General features: G+C 41.4%; 1 protein-coding gene across 1 annotated transcript in view; it reads right to left on the reverse strand.

Moving 5' to 3' along the window:
- Positions 1–4059: 4059 nt before the first annotated feature.
- RSPO2 (R-spondin 2) overlaps positions 4060–25931 on the reverse strand; it is a 162530-nt gene continuing 140658 nt past the window's right edge. The window contains exon 5 of the mRNA XM_034763487.1: positions 4060–4200. Within this exon, the coding sequence (XP_034619378.1) occupies positions 4091–4200 (110 nt within the window). The 3' untranslated portion in view covers positions 4060–4090. The remainder of the gene's footprint in view (positions 4201–25931) is intronic.

Genomic DNA, 25931 nt, shown 5'->3' on the forward strand with positions numbered 1-25931 from the left:
GCCATCGACCCTTCCCCTTTTAGTGCTGGGAGCTAGCCAACCAAAACACCTCCGCTGAATGTTAGTAAGGGGGCAACAGTCCCCTTACACGTAGGTTGTTCTGAAGTCTTGCAACATTAGGCAGCTCCAATCTGTACTGGGGCCTGGCACAGAGAAGACTCACCATAGGACCAGGAAGGACAAAGAGTGCTTCCTAAGATCAACCATCCCAAGGCCTCCTCTTCTATAGTTGAACATCTGGCCACTTTCTTCACACTTGGCCCTGTGACCATGGAAGGCCAGATGCCAGCTTCTGCCCTGGCTGCAAGCGTAAGCTAAGGACTAACAAACTTATAGCTGGAGACTAGGCCAGGTCATCTGTATGTTAGTTTGCTCAAAATAGATATTAGTCTTATAAGAATGTATTTAGTGTTTATAGTCTATGAAATGCTTGTAAATTGCTGTATGCTTTAATCTCACTTGCAATGTCTGTATTCCATACAATAAGAAAATATGTAAGTTTTGCTTTATAACTGTGAAAATGTTTGCTCTGAACTTGTGAACCTAAGCACAGGAATTGTCCCCACCGCCCATCTAAAAGGACTATCAAAATCAAAAGGGTCATCAAGGAGCAGCGCAATACAAAGGATTGGTTAATGGCCTTATTATCACACCCGGACAATGCTATGTGCAAGCAAGCTTGTCCTTTGGCTTGGAAGCTGAATGAAAGAAATAAAACAAAGCTGCAGGAAGAGTTTCCATCTTTTTGGCTGTTTGAACTCTGAAAGGCTAGAGACTCTGAGCCAGAGATCCCCAGGGGCTGCCTCCTGAGTTTGCTCTGAAAGACACTTTAAATGGACAAATCACTATAACTCTGTCACTCTGAGGATTTAGATGGTAACTCATGTGTATATATGTTAGCTTGCTTTAACCTGTAAATAACTCTAATTTTTTTGTCCTCGTTAATGAACCTTTAAATAGTTTGTTACAGGATTGGCTACAGGTGCAGTCTTTGGTGTAAGATCAAATTGGGCACCAATTGATCTGGGGGTAAATGACTGGTCTGTTGGGACTGGAAGCAACCTGAATGTGCTGTGATTTTTGGTGGAAGTGACCATTTATCACTAAGTCCAGTTTGTCAGGGTGGCAAGATAGACTGGAGAGTCTAAGGGGACTGGCTGTGACTCCATGGTAAGATTGTTATAGTGACCCAGGAATTCACGTTTGTTACTGGCTTGGTGAAATCTAATTATAGAACCACCAGTTTGGGATCTCTGCCCTGTTTCTGAAAGTAATGAGCCACTGAAGACAGTGTGACAGACCCAATTCAAGAAAGCATCCCTATTCATGACAGCACTTAATTGTGTGATTAAAGATAAACGTGTGCTTAAGTCCCGTTGAAGCCAATGAGTCCTGAAAAGGGATGTACTTAAGCCCATGCTTAAATGCTGTCCTGAATCTGATACATTGTTCTATGTGTTATCTGCACTCTACAGGTGCATTTTGAGTATAAGATCCCTGGGAAAGATCGTTCTTTAGCTTATGTTTAGCATACAGAACCTGTTTTAAGGTGCCAGGCCAATTTATAATACTACATAAATAACTGACAAAATATTATTTGGTTTAAAAATCTCTTAATTATTCAGCTTCCATTGACAAACACATTTCTACTCACATAACTTTGAATATTTTTTCTGGATTCCATTAAGAGGAAATTCATTCTTTTAATTAAAAAAGGACCAACATATTTTACTCAGAGGTTGACTATAAAGTTTTATTGTATTTTGTAGAATAAATTTCATGACATGGCTAATAAAATATTTGTAATCTCCCAGTGGAATTCTGCTCAGGTGGTCACTGCATCTATAATCAAACTTGATAACCAACAATCAAAATAGGCAGCTACATTTTTTAAGTCAGCTATTTAATGCCCAAAACAACATCCCAGGAATAGAAAAATTTTATTAGTCTCAACAATAAGGTACTATATGTAACTTGTTCAATTTAAATAGGAACATACTCTAGAATGAAAAGAGTTGAGAACTTCAGGATTAAGTGAAAATCCATAAGAAGTTTCATACAACATTCATATATGGCTTAATACTGTATATTTCTTGTAGTAAAAATACTCCTAGATAGCTAAGCATGGATACAATATCTGTGTTTGTTTATACTTTTCTTTCATAGTTTATTTGTGAAGAGTAGAATCAGTAAACCTAAAACTAATACTAAGTTTTATTTTCTAAAGAGATAGGTGCCAAAGCCTTTTTTCTTTGCTTTATAGTTTCTCTAGTTTTTAAGGTCATGATGCACATACAATCTTAGTTCTAGAGCCAGAGTAACATCCACAAGTGAAGGCAGGCAGCAATTTTAGTGCAGACTTTTCCAAGGCAGACCTTCAAAAGCCTTCACCTGGAATGCTGGCCCGATAATGCAAGACTACTGAAATATACCCTTTGTGATTTCTCCTTCCCTAAATGGGGAAATGCAATAAATAAACAGATCCAGATGCACTGCAAGGTTGAAACTTGCTACAAATTCCTGAACTGAGTGCCAGTACCAGGAAATGAATCCCCTTCACCTACAAATTATCTAATTTATAATGTTTGGTGGCAATTTCTTTTCTAATCCCCATGGTAAAAGCCTCTTTCGCTAAACAGTAAGGCTAGGATTTTGAAGTAATCATTGTTAGGACGGATGGGGATAAAGTACTGTTCACAATATGAAGGGAGCTATGCATACAACTCCTGTGATGGATAATGAGAGTTGTTCATATAATTCCCCATTCAGAATCTTGTTTCCCTGAACATCCGTCACCACCATAATTCATCTTAACTCTTAGAGTATGTCTTCACTACCAGCCGGATCGGTGGGCAGCGATTGATCCAGCGGGGATCAATTTATCGTGTCTAGTCTAGTCACGATAAATCGATCCCTGAGCGCTCTCCCGTCGACTCCTGTGCTCCAGCTTGGCGAGAGGCACAGGCAGAGTCGATGGGGGAGCGGCAGCAGTCGACTCACCGCGGTGAGGTAAGTCGATCTAAGTACATTGACTTCAGCAACATTATTCATGTAGCTGAAGTTGCGTAACTTAGATCAATCCCCCTCCTCCCCCAGTGGAGACGAGGCCTTAGATGTCAGATTTCCTTCTGTAAGAAGCAACATCAACATTTCAGCTCAGGCCCAAGGTAAGGTTACATTGTAACTGAAGAGATTTGAGTTTTATTGAAAGAATTAGGCATGTATATTCCAAACCTGACACTGTGTTTGAGGCCAATACAAGCTAATTTAGCTATGTGAAAGTGCCTTAACAAATGAGAAACAAATCCGGCTTCCTTAAAATTAATGATAAACTGTAAAAACATTCAAAACATAGTAAAAAGTGTTTACTGGACTATGTTTAGGAATTACTGGAACCAAAGTGACATAACTTTAAACATACATAACTTGTTACACATAAGAATGAAGCACAAATGTACAGTAAATAAGTTTATTTATACACAGACAGCATAATATGTACACTTGAGGACTATTGTGCTCCTAGAACACTAAGCAATAACTCCTGTGGTATATCTTCTTAAAGCAGAGTTTTATTATACAACTGTTTCAATACAGTGGGTGCAGAGAATGGTGCAGAGAATAATGCACATTAACACTAAGCAGATATTCATATACATTTACTCTTGAAATGTACAAATATGAGAAACAAAGGCCATAAATGCAAGAGTACCTACACCACTCAGACCTCCTCTTTTATATAAATATGCACAAGTCCATTATTTAATAGTGATTTGCAGCCTTCTTTCCTGTTGCACTTTTATGTCAACACATTGGCCATTTCCATTTCCCAGGCACTGAATGCAAAGTCTTTGACACACTTCGGCACCACTTCCACTGATTCAACTCAGTGCGCTCCGGCCCTTGGAGTCTTCAGGTTCAAAAAATAAAAAGTATAAATAACACAAACAAACTTGTGGACATTTTTCACAAGTTATTTGCAGCCAATACTGTCAAAGCAGCTGAATTGCAGTGCATCCATATGCAGGAGCATATAGCAGCTTTTGTGCACTTTGCAAAAAAAAATATATATATATAACAAACAAAAAAGTCTTTACTGGCTAGCTCTATCTGTAGCTAGGAAGATGTGGTGCTGCTTCTGAGCCCTTTCCATTAAATTCTTTTTCTTCTTTCTCTTGTCCTTTGTTTTTGCTGTCCTCCTTCCTAGTTGGAAAAAAAGAAGCACAAAAACAGAACAAACAATCGTTAGGTAAAGGGTTATGTTGTGTTTTTGAGAGAATGCAAAAATTATTCCAGAAGCTGCTGGGAAAATATGTACTGTGTGGCAATGCTAACACAGGGTACATCTACACTGAAGAAAAGAAAGAAAGCCCTGTGGCAGCATATTTCAGAGCCAAGGTCAACTAACTTGGGGCTAAAAATGTCAGTATAGACCAGGGGTCGGCAACCTTTCAGAAGTGGTGTGCCGAGTCTTCATTTTTCACTCTAATTTAAGGTTTTGCGTGCCAGTCATACATTTTAACATTTTTAGAAGGTCTCTTTCTATAAGACTACAATATATAACTAAACTATTGTTGTATGTAAAGTAAATAAGGTTTCTAAAATGTTTAAGAAGCTTCATTTAAAATTAAATTAAAATGCAGAGCCCCCCGGACCGGTGGCCAGATCCCGGGCAGTGTGAGTGCCACTGAAAATCAGCTTGCGTGCTGCCTTCGGCATGCGTGCCATAGGTTGCCTACCCCTGGTATAGATGTTCCTGCTTGGGCTGGAGCCCAGGCTCTGAGAGCCACACCCCTCTCTGGAATGTCTGCATGGCTACTTTTAGCCCTCTGGTACAAACCCTACAAGCCCAAGTCAAATATCAGAGGGGTAGCCATGTTAGTCTGAATCTGTAAAAAGCAACAGAGGGTCCTGTGGCACCTTTAAGACTAACAGAAGTATTGGAGCATAAGCTTTCGTGGGTGAATGCCCACTTCATCAGGCGCAAGTAATGGAAATTTCCAGAGGCAGGTATAAATCATACTGATTTATCACAGTATGATTTATACCTGCCTCTGGAAATTTCCATTACTTGCGCCTGATGAAGTGGGCATTCACCCACGAAAGCTTATGCTCCAATACTTCTGTTAGTCTTAAAGGTGCCACAGGACCCTCTGTAAGCCCAAGTCAGTTGACCCGGGCTCTGAGAATCACTGCTGTGACTTTGTTTTTGCAGTGTAGACATACCCACAGCTACTGTGTTAGTATGTTAGTCACCAGAATGGCAATTGTTCAGTGTGGTTCATGAATAACCCAACTCTTAAGCAGGTGCTTAAGTGCAGTCCTGAATAAGGATGCTTTCTTCAATCAGGGCCTTATACATGTGTTTAATGCGCTTTTAGGTACGAAGGAATAGGGCTTTACATGGAAGCCTCCAGGTCCTATTGAGATAGGCTGTGTGAGGAGTATAGGATAAATTTATACTGCTATATATGATCAGTGAAAAAACAGAGGATTTCAGTCTATAGATCTGCGAACCCAGCACCTTTCAGGAGTACTAAATTCACTTAAGAGGATGAGAGTGGAAAAAAATCAGTGTGTCCTATAATATAAAAAAATAGTAAAATATAAGGAGAGAGAGAGAGAGAGTAAGAGAAGTTTGTCAGTATGATCTTGTCTTGCTTTCATGTGGTTTGTAAAATAAAGGCAGACACAATGAGAAGGTATGAAACATTTTCTCCATTTGATTATAAGAATTTAGATAAAGGATATGGTTCAAAAGGAAACAGCATTTAGGGTTATATATCTAATATATATATATGATTTTAAGACTATATCTATTCTTGAGCATTATACCATTCAGTGTAATCATCACTAGGAGTTGATGGGGAGAAAAATACTTATTTTTATGTTCAAAATATAACAGGGCATTAAGATAATGAGAGCACAACTGTGGTCCCACATTAAAATTATCAGAGTCCTAGGAGTTTACTTCTGCTTCTCATTAAAGTCTGGCATTAATGCTACGATGGCATTTTGCCATCCTTAAATCTAGTTAATCTTACACAGTAAAACCTTAGTCCAACCAATCATTAACTGGAGCAGCCTTTAAATTAAAACAAATTAGTAACACTGTATCTAATGACCAGGCACATCTAATGAAGTCAGAAAAATGAAAAAGTTGATACTAAATTGCATTAAAACAAAGATGGTTTCAATTATAAAAATTTCTATATCATATCAAAATTTTCTCATGCAATTATATTGCTTTGATCCAGGGATCAAAATAGTTATGTTTAAACAGTTGCATATTGTATTTTTTCCTCATACTTTACATGTTCAAAATAATTTTTAAGCCTGAATCTTGGAGCAGTTCATTTATTAACTGGCAAATAGAGAGAAGCAATTTTGAAAGGGGTGATAAAGCTGCTAGTCAGAAGAGCAGGGTGTGCATTCGTGGAGTTTTTCCACTGAAGCTGATCAGTACCTGACTCTTTTATCACTTTACTGGGACAAGTGCATACACCACTCAATATAATATGTGCTCACCATCACATCTTGTTTTCTTTATCTTCCCCTCCAAAGAAGTAAACGGAATGCTGCATGGAGTGTTAATTCAGTAAAACTTTTTCACTGTGAACTCTGAAACTCACTGCTAAAATGACAGAGAAAAGACTACTCTGTATCCACTTGTTTCAGCATTCTACCGCAGTTTCCCCTTACAAATCACATTGCTAGCGTGCTCTGTGAATATGATACCCCATGGTGAAGAAGCACTGAAATATAGCAGACTTCAGTGATTCTATATCATTGTACAGAGCAGTGACAAAGACCATTTCAAGTATTTTGATGGGATTCAGCTAATCTATTAAAAATACAGTGATCTTGACAAAACAATGACAATTTCACTGTTTTCCTTTTGGAAACAGCCCTAGAGCTGAAGTAACTCCTGTAGGTTGGAAAGGAGGGGGTTGAGTCAAGGAAAGAGAGTTACAGCTCCAGAATGCCCCTCCTCACATCACGCACTACCTTTTTGACCTAGTGCAATGGACAGACATTCTCTTGGGAAAACATCAGTTAGTTCTGTGTAGTGCAATGGACAGACATTCTCTTGGGAAAACATCAGTTAGTTCTGTGTGCTGTCTGCACATGCATAGCCCCAAAGTCCATTTACAATTTCAGATGGAGAGCACTTGGTAATTTAAAAGGCATTCTATTGGCTAACCCGCTTTATCCCCAGAATGTAACAGACTCTTGGAGACTAGTGAAAAAAGTACTGCATGTGAAGGCTACAGAGTTCAAAGAAAGTGTGGTGCCAATGCCTCCGTGCATGCAAAATTTCATTAAATTCAGACTTATCTGAGGGTGTTTACTTTGTCAGCAAATGTATGCTAAGAAGAAGAGAAGGAACTTCCTTACATTTTGCTACAGAGTGTTCTATTGCAGGGTGTTATGGTTTTGTATGTATGGTAGAGGAATTAGGTCTGCACACAAACACAAAATGTCAAATCTCAGCCAACCAGTTAGCTTGCGGGCACCAGGGAGACATGTAGGAGGAAAGAGGAAAAGGCATTTTCCCCAGCATAGCCAGGGAGAGGCCCTGCCACTGCACTGCAGCTGTTTCTTCAGCTGTGTGGGTGAGGTAACCCTGGTGCAGAGGGAGGATGTGAAACAGCAGTGAATAAACTCTGCCACCAATCCTCACACAGCCCCACCCATGTCCTGCTCCTGTCTATTGTGTGTTCATCTGCTGAGCAAGGACCTGGGCTGCTGGAGCCCCCTTGAATCCAAGCCCCTCCCATCAGAGTGGAATAAAACTGGCTCCAGGGCCTGAGGCCTGCTGAAGTGAGTGTTAGATTTTACCCAGGATCCATTACATACAGATTGCCCAGCACACTACACAGAGAGAAATGGCTAAAGGCTGGATTGTGGCAGACCCTCATGAGGCTACATAGGAGAGAGGGCAAGAGGAGTCTCTGAACTCCTGAAACCACATGGACCTTTAGTCCGCCCCCACACACACCCAAAGTGGGGTGAAGAGGAGGAGGAGCATTGTTGTCCTAACCTGTAGTGGGGTGGTCACCCCACTCCTTCCCTGAGGGGGTTAAAGCAGCCCTGGAGAGGGCTGTGGTGGAGAAAAGCTAGGCTGATTGGGGGAAGCAGCAACAGGTGGGGCCACGCCCCAATCCGGCCACAGCTGACCCTATAAGAGGGCTGAGGGCCATAGACTGAAACAGACATTCTCTCTCTAGCTTTTTGAGAGAGAAGGACCTGGCTGCTCAGGAGCTGAGCAGGGTACCTGAGGTGGAGCAGTGCTGGGGAAGGGCAGAGGGAGCTGGGGAGCTCCAGCCTAGCAAAACCCCAGGCTGCAGGCCTAGTTAAAGGCCTACAAATAGGTACGGGGGCTGCAGAAGGGCAGTCCAGAGATAGGCAAAGGCAGCAGGTCTTAACCCCCTTGCTGATGATGAGTGGTTTACAGACTGCCCCAGGGGGTGGAGGCTAGATGATGACTGACAATAGTCATTGAGGCAAGGTGGGTTTAGAGGATTGGGGGTTCCTCAGGGAGGGGAGACCCAGAGCAAGGGGGTACTGTGGTGGGCAGAACCCCTGGGCAAAGGGCACTGGGGTCTGGGAGGGACACAGGGCCAGCAACAGGTGAGACACTGGCTTGCAGAGGGTGCTCTGGGCTGGAAAGAGCTAATTCTCAAGACAGCCAGCAGGAGGCGTCGCGCCGGTGAGTTGTAACCCCGCCACACAACCCCTACTCAGCCCCGCACTTCAGAGTGGCGGGAACAAGCTGCACCTCTCTAAAGAATGGTTCCGCTTCCCTAAAGGGACGACTGCATCCTTCTCAGGGTGGGGAGCCTGGTACAATCCCCCTCAACATTCCCTATGTGGTAGCATGGCCCCATACCACTCTCTAATCCAGCTAGTGTCTAAATGCTGCAATGTGGCCCCAAGTCTTTTCTCCCAACTTGGCTCCAAGGCACCACTATCCATCTTAGTTTATGGTGTCACTGCATGAGACTGAACGTGACAATAGCTCAGATATTAAATCTAATCCACACTGTTTACAAAACCATCTTTCTCAGAGAGAATTCAAGCACGCAAGTAGTTTGGCACAGCAGCCTGGGATCTATGGCCAGTTCTGCTCTTTAAGTGGCAATTCACTATTTCTAGTAATAATGCCTGTGCCTGTCATTTGGCATACAGCCATAGCCATTGTTTCTACTTTCCAAGATAGCTGCCTCCTTATCAAGACTAATCTTCAATAATTATTTTATTACTGTGGTCAAATTCTCCTTGAACGTCTGTGATGCATTACACCAATGGGATTAGAGTGAACAACAAATTAAACTGAAGAAAGCAAAGACAGGATCACCCAGACTGATCAGAGAGAGTGTGTATGTGTGTGTGTACACACATTTAAGATATTTTTCTTTGCATGGTAATTAAATACTTTTCAAAAATGGATTGGTATTGTAAGATTGCAATTGGTATTGTAACAGTTTCCCCAGTAGCCACTTAATCCTGATTTATCCTCACCTATGAAGCATTGAGTTTTCAAAACTTGTTACAGGGACTTTCTAACAAAGCGTTGTTGGAACTTTTGGAAATTCTTTTGGTTGTTTATAGAGACTGGTGCATAGAGCCTAGGAAACTTTGAAACTGAGCTAGATTCTCTGTATTGTTGTTCACGGCAAAGCAGGTTTTACAAAACATACCTATATGAAAAATATTGTTCTGTATAGTTTGCATCACTCTACATAAATGCCATTTTTTGCACAGGTAATTTTGAAAAAGTATTACCTGAGAAGCAAGTCAGTGGCCTTTTGTACAGCTGGTCAAACTTTGTTATGATTAATATTAGTTATGAATTTAGTAGGGCTGTCAATTAATCAGTTAACTCACCTGATTAATTATAATAAAATAATAATAAAAAAATAATATATGGAGATATACCTATCTCATAGAACTGGAAAGGACCTTGAAAGGTCACCAAGTCAAGTCCAGCCTGCTACCTTCACTAGCAGGACTAAGTACTGATTTTGCCCCAGATCCCTAAGTGGCCCCCTTAAGGATTGAACTCACAACCCCGGGTTTAGCAGGCCAATGCTCAAACCACTGAGCTCTCCCTCCCCCCCATTAACTGCAATTAAACATTAACTGTGATTTAAAAAATTAATCGCACTGTTAAACAATAAAATACCAATTGAAATGTATTAAATATTTTTGTGTTTTTCTACATTTTCAGATATTGATTTCTATTATGACACAATACAAAGTGTACAGTGCTTGCTTTATATTTTTATTACAAATATTTGCACTGTAAAAATGATAAAAAATAGTATTTTTCAATTCACCTCATACAAGTACTGTAGTGCAATCTCTTGATAGTGAAAGTGTAACTTACAAACGTAGATTTTTTGTTGCATAATTGCACCTCAAAAAAACCAAACCAAAACAATGTAAAACTTTAGAACCTACAAGTCCACTCAGTCCTACTTCTTATTCAGCCAATTGCTAAGACAAACAAGTTTGTTTACATTTACAGGAGATATTGCTGACTGTTTCTTAGCTACAATGTCACCTGAAAGTGAGAACAGGCATTCGCATGGCACTTTTGTAGGTGGCATTGCAAGGTATTTACGTGCCAGATATGCTAAACATTCATATGCCTCTTCATGCTTCAGCCACCATTCCAGAGGACATGCTTCCATGCTGATGATGCTCATTAAAAAAAATAATGTGTTAATTAAATTTGTGTCTGAACTCCTTGGGGGAGAATTGTATGTCTCCTGTTCTATTTTACATGCATTCTGCCATATATTTCATGTTATAGCAGTCTTGGATGATGACCCAGCACACGTTCGTTTTAAGAACACTTTCACAGCAGATTTGACAAAATGCAAAGAAGGTACCAGTGTGAGATTTCTAAGGATAGATACAGCACTCCACTCAAGATTTAAGAATCTGAAGTGCCTTCCAAAATCTGAGAGGGACGAGGTGTGAAGAATGCTTTCAGATGTCTTAAAAGAGCAACACTCCAATGCGGAAACTACAGAACCCGAACCACCAAAAAAGAAATCAACCTTCTGCTGATGGCATCTGACTCAGATGATGAAAATGAACATGCGTCGGTCCGCTCTGCTTTGGATCATTATTGATTAGAACCCGCCATCAGCATGGACACATATATTCTGAAATGGTGGTTGAAGCATGAAAGGACATATGAATCTTCAGCGCATCTGGTACATAAATATTTTGCGATGCCGGTTACAACAGTGCCATGTGAATGCCTGTTCTCACTTTCAGGTGACATTGTAAACAAGACGTGGGCAGTATTATCCCTGGCAAATTGTAACCAAACTTGTTTGTCTGAGCGATTGGCTGAAGTAGAACTGAGTGGACTTATAGGTTCTAAAGTTTTACATTTGTTTTATTTTTTAATGCAGTTACTGTACATAATTTTACATTTGTAAGTTCAACTTTCATTATAAAGAGATTGCATTGCAGTACTTGTACTAGGTGAATTAAAATATACTATTTCTTTTGTTTTTTTACAATGGAAATATTTGTAATCAAAAAATAAATATAAAGTGAGCACTGTACATCTTGTATTCTGTGTTGTAATTGAAATCAATATATTTGAAAAGGTAGAAAACATCCAAAATATTTAAATAAATGGTATTCTATTATTTTTAACAGTGCGATTAATCACGATTAATTTTGATTGTTTGACAGCCCTAAAATTTTGCTTTTTTTTTGTTTAGTGCCAAATTATACATGAATCAATCCTTCTTTTCTATTAATGTATTTGTTGTTTAGAAATACTAGCCAAAGCTGTTTGAGCTAGTAATTTTTAGTGTTCTTTATGAACTGTTCACTAATTATACAGTATTGGTTATTCATAGTGTGTGGCTGGTCACTCAGGTTTCAGTGTACTGCTTCTGCCCCCTTCCTGGATGACAAACCAATCAGCAGATCAGTAGTAAACAGTGAATAATGCACGTCCACATGTATTTCTGGACAAATCATTCGTGGTACTAATATTCACAAACCTGTTCACAAATATGCAGCTGCTGACCCTATACTAGTGAATAATGGCCCCACAAAGCTTCAGACCTAATCTGGCATTTTCATTTATGCATCAGGATTTTATTGTTGACCATCTGACCGTGTCTAGTCCTGTAGTTACTGCTGCATGCTCCCATGAAAGATGTATCGTGCTTAGTTCCCTGCTCGGGGGTTTCACTGCCTGAGCCATTAGGCTTTGGAAACGCTGCACATCCTTCTGAATGGACTCATCTGCCTAGTTTAGGATACATGTCACTAGACTCAGAACGAAGGGAGATGCATCCAATCCTTTTCAGAGGAGAGGTGATCTTCCTAATGCATATTTTGAAGGGAGAGCTGTTTGAAACACAGAGGTATCCACAACATTCCAAAAAACAAAGTACTGAGAGTGTCCTCACCAGCCATGTCCTCAGAGCCTGAGATAACATTAATGTATAAAATATGCTTATCAAGAACCTGCTCTCATGGAGCTATTATAATCTGATTAATTCCGTGGCTGTTATGACATGTAGTATCAGTTTAATATCTGATCCATCCTCTGTCGGACGAATAACTATGTTCTGCCCACACAGAAAGATAGATGCGATCTGATAGGATTTCTCCATTTCTGGCTTCTCTAGATTGATAATACAGCTTTTCTCCACAAGAGGGCAGTAAATATTTACAATACTAAAGCATAAAGCCAAGGACTGTAATTACAATTTAATTTCTAGTATGCATGATTTGGTTCTCAGATTATTATAATGTTGGGGTGCCCATACATGCCAACTGTTTTTTGTTGTTGCTGCGGCTGTTGTTTTTTTCTTTTATATAATATATATGGAAAATATTTAAATTGCCCTGGCTGTTTCTTTGAAATATAGAATTTAAAATTCTATTTCAATATATTGCTGTATCAATAGGGCATGAAGGTGCATCCCTAGTCTTCCCAATCCCATCCACATATTTACATATTCAGAGGTTTCACATATCGGCAGCTCTGACTATTAAGTTAAAACAATAGTGGCTGAGGCATGAGGCAGAACTTTCTAAATATATTCCTCCTGGGCTTTCCCTCTGTCTTAATTCTGCTTTTGAGGGTTCAGTGCTTTTACATATGTAAATCACTCCTGTCATTCTGCCATTTTGCTGCAGTTCTAAATTGGACACTTGGGGCAGTATTTCCTTTGTATGATGAGCAGGAAGTGGTTATTCCATTCAAATCATGTCCTTAGCTGATTGTAGTCGATACTACACTCAATCAACAACAGTGGGAAAGCGGAGAAGTTGGAGATTCACAGATTCCACAGCCAGAAGGGATCACTGTGATCATCTAGTCAGATTTCCTGTATATCACAGCCATAGAACTTCCACAAAATAATTCTAGCAGATCTTTTAGAAAATCATCCAATCTTGATTTTAAAATTTCCAGTAATGGATAATCCAGCATCACCTTGCTAAGTTGTTCCAATGGTTAAATACTCTCACTGTTAAAAATTTACACCTTATTTCAGTCTGAATTTGTCTAGCTTCAATTTGCAGCCATTATGCCTTTCTCTGCTAGATTGAAGAGCCCGTTGTTGAACAGTTATTCCCCATGTGGGTACTTATAGACTATAATCAAGTCACCCCTTAGCCCTCCCTTTGTTAATCTAAATGGACTGGGCTCCTTGAGTAGCTCACTATAAGGCATGTTTCCTAATCCTTTAATCATTCTCATGGCTCTTTTGAACCCTCTCCAATTTATCAACCTCCTTCTTTAATTGTGGAGACCAGAACTGGACACAATATTCCAGCAGCGGTTGCACCTGTACCAAATACAGAGGTAAAATAGCCTCTGTACTTCTAACTCAAGATTTATGCTGTTTATGCATCCAAAAATCATATTAGCCCTTTTGGCCACAGAATAACTAGAGAGATCAAAAATTGAGAGAAATGTGCCAAGACAACATTTTTGAAGAGGCAGGATTGGCATGGTAATGCCTAAAATTTGGCACTATCATGTCTAAAAACTTGGATGCTTAGACATCTACATTTGATTTACAGTTTGCATCCTCTAGATATTATAAACATTCACTTAAAAAAAGGCCAAAGATAATGGAGAACAGTCAAGCAAGCCAAATAGTCAAATTGACCACAGATTTTATTTAATTTATTTATTTATATATATATACACACACTAATTAAAAAGGGAAGCTGATGTGTAAATCTTATTGCTCTCCCAAGGCAATTCATTTCCTGGTACTCTCAGCAGGGTTAAGAAGTTGCAGGAATTAGTGGCAACTTTCCATGTCACGGTGTAGATTTAGGGATATAGCTGGGTGTCAGGAGCTGGTAATTCCACAGTGAGTCATTTGAGCGCTGGCCAGCACTCGCAATGCTTTACTATGTTATGAAACTTACAGCAGTGCCCTAGTCTAGGTGCTATCATCACCAGAGTGCTCAATACACAAAATCAGGCTTGTAGAGAGAATGCAAGATGGCTACCAAAAAGAGGCAGAGGAAAGGAACTAGGCAAACTTTACAATTATTTCATATTCCGATTGCATCAGTGACTGGAGGACCCATCAGTATAAGAGTTCTGCTGTACTGGGTGCTGTACACTGGGCTGGCTTTAGGTTTTCTGCCACCCCAGGCGGTGGGGAAAAAAGGCTGGTCAGTGGCACTTCGGTGGCAGCTCACTCGCACCGCTCCACTCTTTGGTGGCGGGTCCTTCACTCCCTCTCTTCCTCTTCAGCGGCACTTGGGTGGCAGCTCAAAGAGGAAGAGAGGGAATGAGGGACCCGCCCCCGAATTCCCGCCGAAGACCCGGATGGGCCGCCCCAATAGCGGATGGAGTGCCGCCCCTTTGTATTGGCCCCCACAAGCACCTGGTTCCTTAGCTGGTGCTGGAGCTGGCTCTGGCCCTGGCTGTACAAACACATACAAAGATAAATACTGGGTGCTAAATTGGATTAACACACTGCCAGTGCAATGCAGTGGAGGCAAGTTCCACCAAAAGGAGTATCACAAACACATGAAGATTGAAAGATAAGAATTCCCACTGACATGAGGATGACCAATTTCATGAGCACCCTTTTCAAAGGATGTTTTGATGTGGCTGCCAACAGGGCTGTTCAAAAACCTTGTTGAGCAACCAGGATAAATACAGACAAAAGCTGTTCACTGCAGTACCAGCATGGGTGGATCAATCCAGAAATGACTGCAACTGAATGAAAAATCTCTGTCTGGGAGCTCGGGAAGGTGGAGACTGAGGCCGGTTCGGTAAGGAGACTGGACCTGGGAATCAGAGTGGGGGAAGCTTGGGATGGGTTGGACAAGGTGACTGGAACTGGGAGCTAACAGAGGAGGAGAGGCTGGAACTTGTTAGGGAAGGAGACTGGGAACCAGTGATTGAAATGAGTGGAGGGACTGGGAGCCAGCTGGCTGGGAAGGGAGACACTGAAATCAGATGACTATCTGAGAAAAAAGGACTGACTGGGGAGACAAGGAAATTGGGACTAGGAACCTATGAGAGGACAGGGAGACAGATCCAAGAAGGAGGTGGGATACAGAGGGTGAACTGGGACTGGGGCAAGGAGGCAGAGAGGGTGAGAATGAGATTGGATGAGGAGCTCAGGGAAGGACTCTAAGATCCAGTGTGTACATGGCAGAGAGACTGATCAGATGAGGAGCTGGCAAGGGGGAATAGGGACTGGCTGGGAAAGGGAACTGGGATGAGAAACCTGAGGAGTGGAGACTGGGTAGGCAAGGAGAATGTAGCTGGAATAGGAACAGATCAAAAGGGATTGGGGGAAATGGACAGAACAGTCTGTGCCTGCCTTCAGAGCCTGGAATGGATCCCAAGATTTCCAAGTCTCACCATTCTGATGCTGACACAAAATATCTGTAAAACCCTCTGACAAAGTATGTGTTTGATCCCTCTCCTGTGATGGTTCACACAGATGATGACAACCAACTACTGCTATCAGGTACTCCATTAACTGAAGTGGCAGAGACCTGTGCGGTGGATCTAAAAGTTCCAGCCCTGCTGATAATCCATTTGAGTGTCAATATGAAACTGCATGATGGATTTTTTTGCTGTTTTAAATAACTAAAACATTACACCAAGACCTCCCCCCCTTACTCCTCCCCCAGCCACAAAAAAGGTGGAAGTCTACACAACAATGAAACAGCCCCACAGCTTGGGCCCCGAGAACCCTAGTCAGCTGGCATGGGCCAGCTGCGGATTTTTCTTTGCTGTGTAGATATACCCTTAGTGACTCATTGCATGCCTTGGACAAATGACTACATTTTACATATGAAAAGTATAATATGTATAAAGGTATAATAAAGGTATAGTGAACAGAAACACTGACAGATTTAATCATATATCTGTTAATACTTTGAGCTACTATCTCTCATGCTAACTAAGGTGTTTATATAGCACAGTTTACCAGCTAATCTGGTTAAAGTGATATAGAAAAACAAAGAATTATCAGGAGAAACAAATATTCCAGCTGTTCCAAATTTCTGCATGACAGCCCTACAGACTGGGTATGGGATTATTTTTACTTTGAGCCACATCCAGTAAAAAAATAAAATATTGATTATTTTTATCTAAGGGGAAAAGGGAAGAAGTAAATTGAAGACAGACTTTTGCCATTCCCTGCTCCTCTCAAAGTAGGCATCCACTTTCCTTTTGGCCCATGGAAACCTATATAGAAAGAACCATCTACATGAAACTGGAAGCAAGACCTATAAAAATCTATCACTGAAACTTTCCTTCTGGCTGACACTGAAAAAATCTTCAGAGGATGTCTGTTTAGGGAATACTGAGTCCTACAGAAATAATATAGTTTACAAGTAGCAAAAACAAAAACCAGCAAACAAAAGATATCGCAGTGGATCTTCCCTTGTTGAGCTAACAGCAAGATAAGGAAACCAAAGCAGTACAAAGTTCACTGACAATAAGAGTCTTGGTAGGGAGAGCTTAAGGGAAACTTTATTCACCATGTGTTTTGCACCATGCACAGTAGAGGGCAGTGGTGATACTAATTGCAGACTTGCCTCCCCTTCCAGTTATTAATTTACTTTCACCCTTCCAAACAAGAATATTAATTTTCTTTGCAGAAGCAGCCACTTACTCTGCCCTGAATAGAAGCCAACTGACTCATTTTACAAAATAAGATTAAAAATAAGGACCTCACACAAAGAGGATCATGGAAGAAGCAGAAAGAAGGGGGAGAGAGTCTGTCAGCTGTAAAGTGCTACAAAACTTCTCAGAAAAATCACAGTCAAGGTAGGTGTTTAACTGAGAAGCAAGATAATCTAAGAAATGTTGAGCCTGATTCTCCTTTCCCTTGTGGTGGTGTAAAATCAGAAGTAACTTCATTGCAATCAATACTGCCGTCTGTTGCAGGTTCAATCAGAATTAAACATCCTGTATTATGGATATCATCATGCACTAGGTGCTGAGGGCTCAACCTGATCCTGCAAGATGCTGATCACACTCAGTGAGGGCACTCAGCACCATGTAAGTAGAGCCAGGCAAAACATTTGTAATGCAAAGTTTTTTTTCCTTTTTCAATTTGTGTGTTTGAGTTTGAGGTGATCTTATAACACTTCTCAATGTTCGTTTTTGTAACTTATTTGTCACTGTCTGAGGGGGTTATTTTTTAAATTAAAAAAATCCACTTTTGCTTTAAAAAATTCCACACTTGTGAATGCTTAAAAGCTGGAGGAGGAAACAATGCTGCCCCCAAAGCCATATGGTCTAGAAGATTAAGCATTAAGAACCAGGATGTCTGGAATTCTATCCCTGATTGCTACTAACAAGCCTTAATACTGCCACTTCATACAGCACTTGTCAAATCAGTATCCCCAATTTACAAGTGTTTAAATAAATTCAGAATTCAAGTAACATGCCTGGTGTTACATAGCAAGTCAGAACCAGGTCTGGAATCCAAGTCTCCAGTGACCAGTTCTAGGTCTAATCCATTAAAATACAATGCCTCTCAAGGCAAGTCATATAGGCCTCTGCAAACATTCATTCACATGTTTACATTTATTCATATGAGAAATCCCACTTAAGTCAATCAGGACTACTCTTAAAGTAAAACATTTGCAGGATTGGGGCTCTAGACAAAATTCTCTAGTTTGGGTGCATAAAGTTAGGTACCTAACAAAATGGCCTGATTTTTAAAAGAACTGTAGGCTCTACCGATCTGAAAATCAGGCCACTTTTCTTTAGGTGCTCACAGGTGGATTTATGTGCCCAATTTAGGTAACTCCGATGCAAAATTTTGGCCTTAACTCCTGTGTCTGTTTCCCCCCCCAAACTGATGATCAAAATGACACCTAAGAAATGACATATGAATGTTATATAATAAAATGGTTCAGTGCTAAACTGAAAGTTGTATAGGATGTGAGACAGAGATGGAAGAGCTGTTGAACCAGGAGGGGTGTGCCGTTGCATCTACCATTATGTATCTATTAAGATACCTACAAACATCTAAATGAGGGGGCTGATCACAATAGTTCCCCTAACACAAAAAGAATAATCACTTTAACAACAATTTGTGTTGACCATCCAGTTTCAGAGGGGAGATCATGGACACTAAGACAATGATTTACAACAGTCAAAAGTCAATTTCCTATCACTAAGCCTATAAATAATAGAAGTATAAAAACAAATTTGAAAGTAATTAACAATATGTTCATACACAGATTATAACTGTGTATATACACATTACCTGTGCTTAGAGATTATAGCTTTATTTGATGATGTTCTGAAATTTGGTTGTGAACTTCCCCAAAACTGGAGTTGACTCAGATCTGGTGATCTGGCTTAGAATTCTATTTAATATTTCAAAACATGCTCTCCACTTCTCTTCCATTTTCCCTTCTCCTTGCCTATTTTACTGACTTTACTTTTCATTTCTTTATACATTGCAAAGAAAAAACATTTTTCTATTAAGATACCAATGATTTGTGGCGCCTGCAAGATTTAATTCAGGCACTAGAAATTGCATTATGTTCCATTAAGGGCCTCTCGCATACACGTATTATGTTGGGAAGATACTATTTTGCAGCCAATTTTTATTTTCCAAAGTGCTATTTAGTTGCAAATTTTTAAAATTCCTTTTAAGAGCTTTGATCAAGAACACAATAAACACACTCACTTTATTCCCACAACTTTATTATTGAAACAGTAGAAATGTTCAGGGATCAATTCTGCCTCCCTTACAGTGAATAGTACCTTAATACACAAGTAATCCCAGTGTGAGTAAGGGTGGCAGAATCAAGTCCTTAGAAACTAAAATAAAGTATTATCCATCAGGAATGCTGCTGTTGTAACAATGGTACACTTAATATTTACCAAATTATCTAATGTTGAAGACCACTTCTTTAGCTCAGCTAGGAGTTAAATTATTATTAACAATATTGGTGCACAGCATTACCTAGTCTTTTTTAAATTGTTCATATAGGTGACATGGATTGTATCTGAGAGGATGCACAAATTTATCTTTCAGTATGGTCAGATAAAACACATTAAAGATTTTTTCCTGGTTAAAATGTCACTGATGGATATAATGGACTTCCAGTCAGAATATTAGTCTATCCTTGCTACATTTTTTATATCAGCACTATGGTTAAGTTTGAACTCATATATCTGTACAGGTTCTCTCCTCTCAAATTTTCCCTGTGCCTAATAAAATTTAAAACATGCCTCTTTATACCATCTTTTATCCATTTATTGAGACCCAAGCTCCTCCCATTTAGCTGAGCCTGCACATGAAACTAGCAGCTTTCCAGAGAAAGCTAGTATAGGAGTTCCAGGGCTAATCTTTTCATCCTAGTAATCTAAATTTAGTTTCTAGGATCCCTCTCCTACCCATCTCTAGGTCATTGATATCTGTAACAGGTGGTGGCTGTAGCACATATGGATACTGTAGCGGGGTGGCTACCCCGCTCCTGCCGGGAAAGGCTTAAAACAGCCCTGCGGTGCCTCCTGCTGGTCACTTCTGGGAATTATCTCACCTAGCATCCTGGAGCACCCTCTGCAGGCTGGTGATCCACCTGCCCTCTGGCCTGGCCCTCATGTCCCTCCCAGGACCCCGGTGCCCCTTGCTCTGGCTGCTGCCCCCTGGCAATACCCACACACGCTGGGTCTCCCCTCCCTGGGGAACCCCCACCCACTATCCCCACCTCACCTCAGGATAAGGCCACTGCCAGTCACCAACTAGCCCCCACTCTCTGGGGGGGGACTGCAGTATAGGCCACTCATCATTAGCAGGGTTGGGTTTGGACCTGCTGCCTTGGCCTAGCCCTGGGCTGCCCTCTGCAACCCCCAGTACCCCTTGGCCTATTACCAGGCCGCAGCCTGGGGCTATCCAGGTTGGAGCTCCCCAGCCTTTCCCCAGCCCTGCTCCACTACAGGTACCCTGTCTAACTCCCTGCAGCCAGGCCCTTCTCTCTCTGAACACAGAGAGAGACTCTTTGGCCTCTGGCTCCCAGCCTTTTTATATAGGCCAGCTGTGGCCTGATTGGGGCGTGGCCCTGCTGTGGCTGCTTCCCCAATTAGCCTAGCTTTTAGAGCTGCAGCCCTCTGCCAGGGCTGTTTTAAGCCTTTCCCGGCAGGAGCAGGGTAGCCACCCCGCTACAGTATCCATATGTGCTACAGCCACCAGCTTATTCCCAGAACTTATTAGAAGTTTGTATAGATATTGCGTGGGATTTGCCACCTTCGTACATTGTAGGTAAGTCACTGAAGGTCATCAGATACCCACCTATTGACATCTCTAATAATCAAATCCTCTAAGAAATAGAGATGATGATGGGTAGTCTGGGACCCCCAAGACAGAGAGAACCATGAGGAATTCTACACAGCCAGAGGTAACAAATCTGCTACTCACCATGGCAGCCACAGACAATGTCTGTTAGGCCTCAACTGAAGGAAAGCAACAGAGAACTTCAGGGGCCATACCTAAACATAGCTGCTCAGCTCATTCCACAAGGACCTCAAATGTTCTGAAGAGACAGACCATAATAAAGAAAACACAATCCTCAGTAAGGCCTGCATATTAAGGAGAGTGGATAAAACACTCTATAATGGCCGAAAAGGCAGCAGGATGGCATAGTTTCTTCCTGGAACTCCGATAAGGGGCTTGACTACAGGATTGGTGGGATTCTAAAGGCAAAACAAGCGAGACACCACGGATGATGATACTAATGACACAGTTTCAAGTGACACTTCACAGATTATTGAAGGGGCCAAACACAGAAATATAACTCACACTCAAGGTGTTATGAACATAATGAATCAAAGAATCACAAAACATGAAGAGAAAAGTTAATTGCCTATTTACCAATGCTTGGAGCTTGGGTAATAATCAGAAGAGCTCACGTATGAGGAAAAAATGGCCTAGTTGGTATTATTGAAATCTGGTGAGTGGATTCATACAACTGGAATGTTAAATCACTGGTTACAAAATATGTGTGAAGAGTCGAGTTGGCAAAATTTGACTGGCTGGCACACTAAATCAAAGATACAATTATCTGTTTTAGTCTCATTGGCAATTCAGAAGCACAACACCTGAAATATTTAAAGATCAAACTTCTAACTGATCAAGCACATGACAGAGTATTCGTCCAGGATACTAAGGATGTTACTGACTACGACATCAGATTAGAAAACAGGATGAGCTGCTCCTTAAGCATCTGTCTATAGTGTAATAATAATAAAAAAACTTCCATGGGTTTTCCAGCCTGGGGGACATATGCTGGGGGTCTCATGCTGCCAGTAGTAAAATGCCTTTGGAGTTTCTACAAAACTAGAAAGTCTTCTAACACCAAAATATTGCACACAATACAGAGTAATTGAATATTTGCCCTTATTCTGACAATAATGATTAGTGAACACCCAGGTGATAAATCATCTGGGGCTGCAGTCAGCTTGGATTTAAAGGATAAGCCGATAACTCAAAAATTAGATGCTATATGGCTTTGTTGTCCAGTGTATTAGCAGAGCTTTCTCTCTGATTTACAAGAGAGGTACTTCACCTGGACAAACTTCTTTGAGGGAGCTATGAGCTACTAAATGGCTGGCCATATTGGTACTCATGTCATTCCACATTCTGACCAGTGCTGTTATACTTGCTTCTAATCACTAAAATTATAGAAACGTATACTCTCTCTCTTTCTCGCTCTCTCTCTCTTTCTCTCTCTCTCTCACAGGCTGGAAAATGACAGTTCTGTCCCTACAGCTTTCTCTCTTTCTCTTCAGTGGCAAGTGTTGATTTTTCACTGTTTCAAATTAAGCTGACGATCACATGGACAGTTTAACAAAAAACAAACAAACAAAACCCCTACTGAAATGTATGCAGCATTTTATCTTGCCAAAACATTTGTTTGTGCACTCGTATCATCAATAGTACTAGCACAGCTTTGGGAATAGCTTTGTTGTCTGCTGCAGTACAGCCAGCAAAGAGATCCCAAAGAAATAATAATAATAAAGTATGGATACTGAGCTCTTTTCAAAACTCTCCACAGCGAGACGTGGATTATTTAAACAGTCTGACTGTAAGACATACCATAGCCGAGTATAACTACTTTAAATTCAGTTAAGTTAGGAGCATACACTACTTGACTGTGTCCCATTAACTCTGTCTGGGCCAGCTTTACAGCTTTATCTTTTTGCCATGAAAAACATGTAAACACAAACCACATGAGGGGGCATAATGGGAGGAAGTGGGGGAGGGAGGAACTGTGGGGGACAGGAGCTATACTTGGAACCCTCTCATGACACCTGGGGACAGTCGATGCTGACAGTACTAACTCTGCTTTGCACCTTGGAGGGGGCATAGTGTGTGAAGTGAGCTAGTGCAAGCACAGTTATCCCATGACCCTGCTGACATATGTCCTGATCCAGCAAAGTGCTTAAGCATGTAAGAACATAAGAACAGCCAGACTGGGTCAGACCAAAGGTCCATCTAACACCAATATCCTGTCTTCCGACAGTGGCCAATGCCAGGTGCCCCAGGGGGAATGAACAAAACAGGTAATCATCAAGTGATCCATCCCCTGTCGCCCATTGCCAGCTTCTGACAAACAGAGGCTAGGGACACCATTCCTGCCCAGCCTGGCTAATAGCCATTGAGGGAGCTATCCTCCATGAATTTATCTAGTTCTTTTTTGAACCCTGTTAGTGTCTTGGCCTTCACAACATCCTGTGGCAAAGAGTTCCACAGTTCCACAGACTGTGCATTGTGTGAAAAAATACTTCCTTGTGTTAGTTTTAAATCTGTTGCCTATTAATTTCATTTGGTGGCCCCTGGTTCTTGTGTTATGAAAAGGCATAAATAACACTTCCTTATTTACTTTCCCCACACCAGTCATGATTTTATAGACCTCTATCATATCCCCTTAGTCATCTCTTTTCCAAGCTGAGTGGTCACTCACATGCTTAAAACTATGCAAATGCTTACATGCTTTACTGGATCGTGAAAGCCCCATCATTGCCTCAGATCTCTGTGTGGAGGGGAACCTGCTATGTGTGGAAGAGGGGCTGTTAGTTGCCTCGGTGATGCCATCTCTCCACCCTACACAGATACAATGTGGAGAGAGAGAGAGGGGAAGGAGTGACTGGGCTGGGAGGGGGGGTGAGTTACAGTACCACAGGGAACTGTTTAAAAATCTAATTTTCCTTACCCAAAACACATTGCTTCACTAAAATCTGAATATTAGAGAGAGAAGGTGGGTGAGGAAATATCTTTTATTGGATCAACTTCTGTTGGTGAGAGAGATAAGCTTTTGAGCTACACAGAGCTCTTCTTCAGTACCTGAAAAGCTTCTCTCTCTCACCAACAGAAGTTGGTCCAATAAAAGATATTACTTCTCCCATCTTTTTCTCTCTGATATCCTGGGACCAAACACAGCTACAACAACACTGCATAAAAGCTGAATCAATACATGACTCCATTTCAGTGTGTATTAAAACATCACATAACTTCTGTTTTAACAACACAGAGGTACATTTTGAGGTTAACATACTGGACAGTGACTGATGTTGCACTACAGATTAAGCTAGAACAGGAAAAGGAAAAGTTTGTATAGCCAGCAGCTATTTTGCTTTACTTTTAAAAGAAGTAGCATTAAGCCTATTTGTATTTTCATATGCCTTGAGCCTAGAGCTTTGCTGTACTTCTGGCCCTCAGTCCAAGAGTGCATCTGGCACTGAGACAATGTCTGTGGAGGCCACCTCAACGTCTGGCCCATTCAACTTTAAAAACATTCATCATCACTTTAAAACATTTGTCATAACTGTAAAACTACTAAACCAATTTTCTTCAAACTTGCTTATGGATTTTTGTATTTAATATTTGAACAATATTTGGTTGAGCAGTTTGCATGGAAAAAAAAACACCCTACAACCTGTTTCTTGTATGGTCAAATCTCAATGATGAAAATAATTATTGTTAGCTAATGTTGAATCCACCACTTGGCACCTAGGACTTGATTCTGTGTCCACTGAAATCAATGGTAAAGCTCCTGTTGACTTCAGTGGGACTGGATCAGGGACTTGCTATAAATAGGATTTAACTACCTCTAAAAATGCGTCCGTTGGTCATAGTCTACATCAAGGCCTGTAACAGGGCAGTCTTCCTAGTGGGCAGAGCTGGGTGTGGCGTCAGGGTCACAGTCAGAGGTCATGCCATGAATCAAGCCAGAGTCAGAAATCAAATCAAGGGACAAGAGTGGGGTCAGAGTCAGAAGTCACACTAACTATTAAGGCAAACGGAGTCAGAAATGACTCCCGAGGGTCAAACCAGAGTCAGCAACTTGGTTCAGGGTGAGGAAGCTAAAACCAGGAACAAGGCATGGTACTGTGCGTGGGACAATATGTGGTACTGGGAAAAGGGAACAAGGTGAAGCAGCAGGAATCAGGCAAGGAGGAAGAGACTTGGACTCAATGATCTAGGCAGCAACAGGCCTAACAACTAGTTGCTCAGACAAGGGGTAGGTCAGGAACAGGAATTTTTATACCTGGTGGTGTCCAATCACAGTCTGCTGCTAGTCATCTGACCCCACTGAATCTTGTGGTGTGACCTCCAGTGGTGGGGTATTAGCTGATGTTCCCTGTTCTGCATTTGCAGCACTGACAGTAGGGCTCTTACTTAGCAACCCCATGGGCCTAAGTTTGAGGCCCACAGTAATTGACTGTCAAGTAGGGCAGACCATAGAACCAGCTCTTTTTTTTAAAGGGCCCGTGAGCGACAAAGCCGTATGACCAGGTAGGGGTATAAAGTAGCCCAGGAAAACCAGACATTAGTCCAGTTGCGTTTGCTGAAGCCACGGTCAGTGTGTTTTGGCAGGATCCCCGCTGACCCAGTGATGGGATTCCCCAACACTGTTAGGACCCTGGACTGGGACCCAGTGGAATAGGTTGGGCCTGGGTCCCCCTACCGCCCGCTGCCAACCCCACCACTGGAGTGACAGCCTACCCACCTGAGGCTGGACAGCCTGCATTCGTTTGCTGTCTGCCCCAGGGAGCTGGGCCACAGACTGCCTCTGCTCTGTCCCACCCAGAGGACTTGAGCCTGATTGTTTAGTATTACTTGGCCCCGCCCAGAGGGCTGAGACTTGCTGTGTTTGCTGCTTACCCCAGCTAGAGGGTTGGCTATAGACTCCTTACTGATTTACAGTGCTAATCCCCTGTTGATCCGCTCTCAACAGTTAGCTGGCATAGCAAGGCACAGTGGCCTCCCTCTGATGCAGACAGGGAGGAACCACTCCAAGCCACTACAATCTTCAAGAATGAAAGTTTTTGTGGGTTTTGTGGTACATAACCTCAGATATAATTTTTAGCTGAGGTTTGTCTGCTGTCGTCAAGCATTGTTTTCACTCTTGTGTTCACC

Source organism: Trachemys scripta, chromosome 2 (genome assembly GCF_013100865.1).
Source record: "Trachemys scripta elegans isolate TJP31775 chromosome 2, CAS_Tse_1.0, whole genome shotgun sequence".
Classification (NCBI taxonomy): Eukaryota; Metazoa; Chordata; order Testudines; family Emydidae; genus Trachemys; species Trachemys scripta.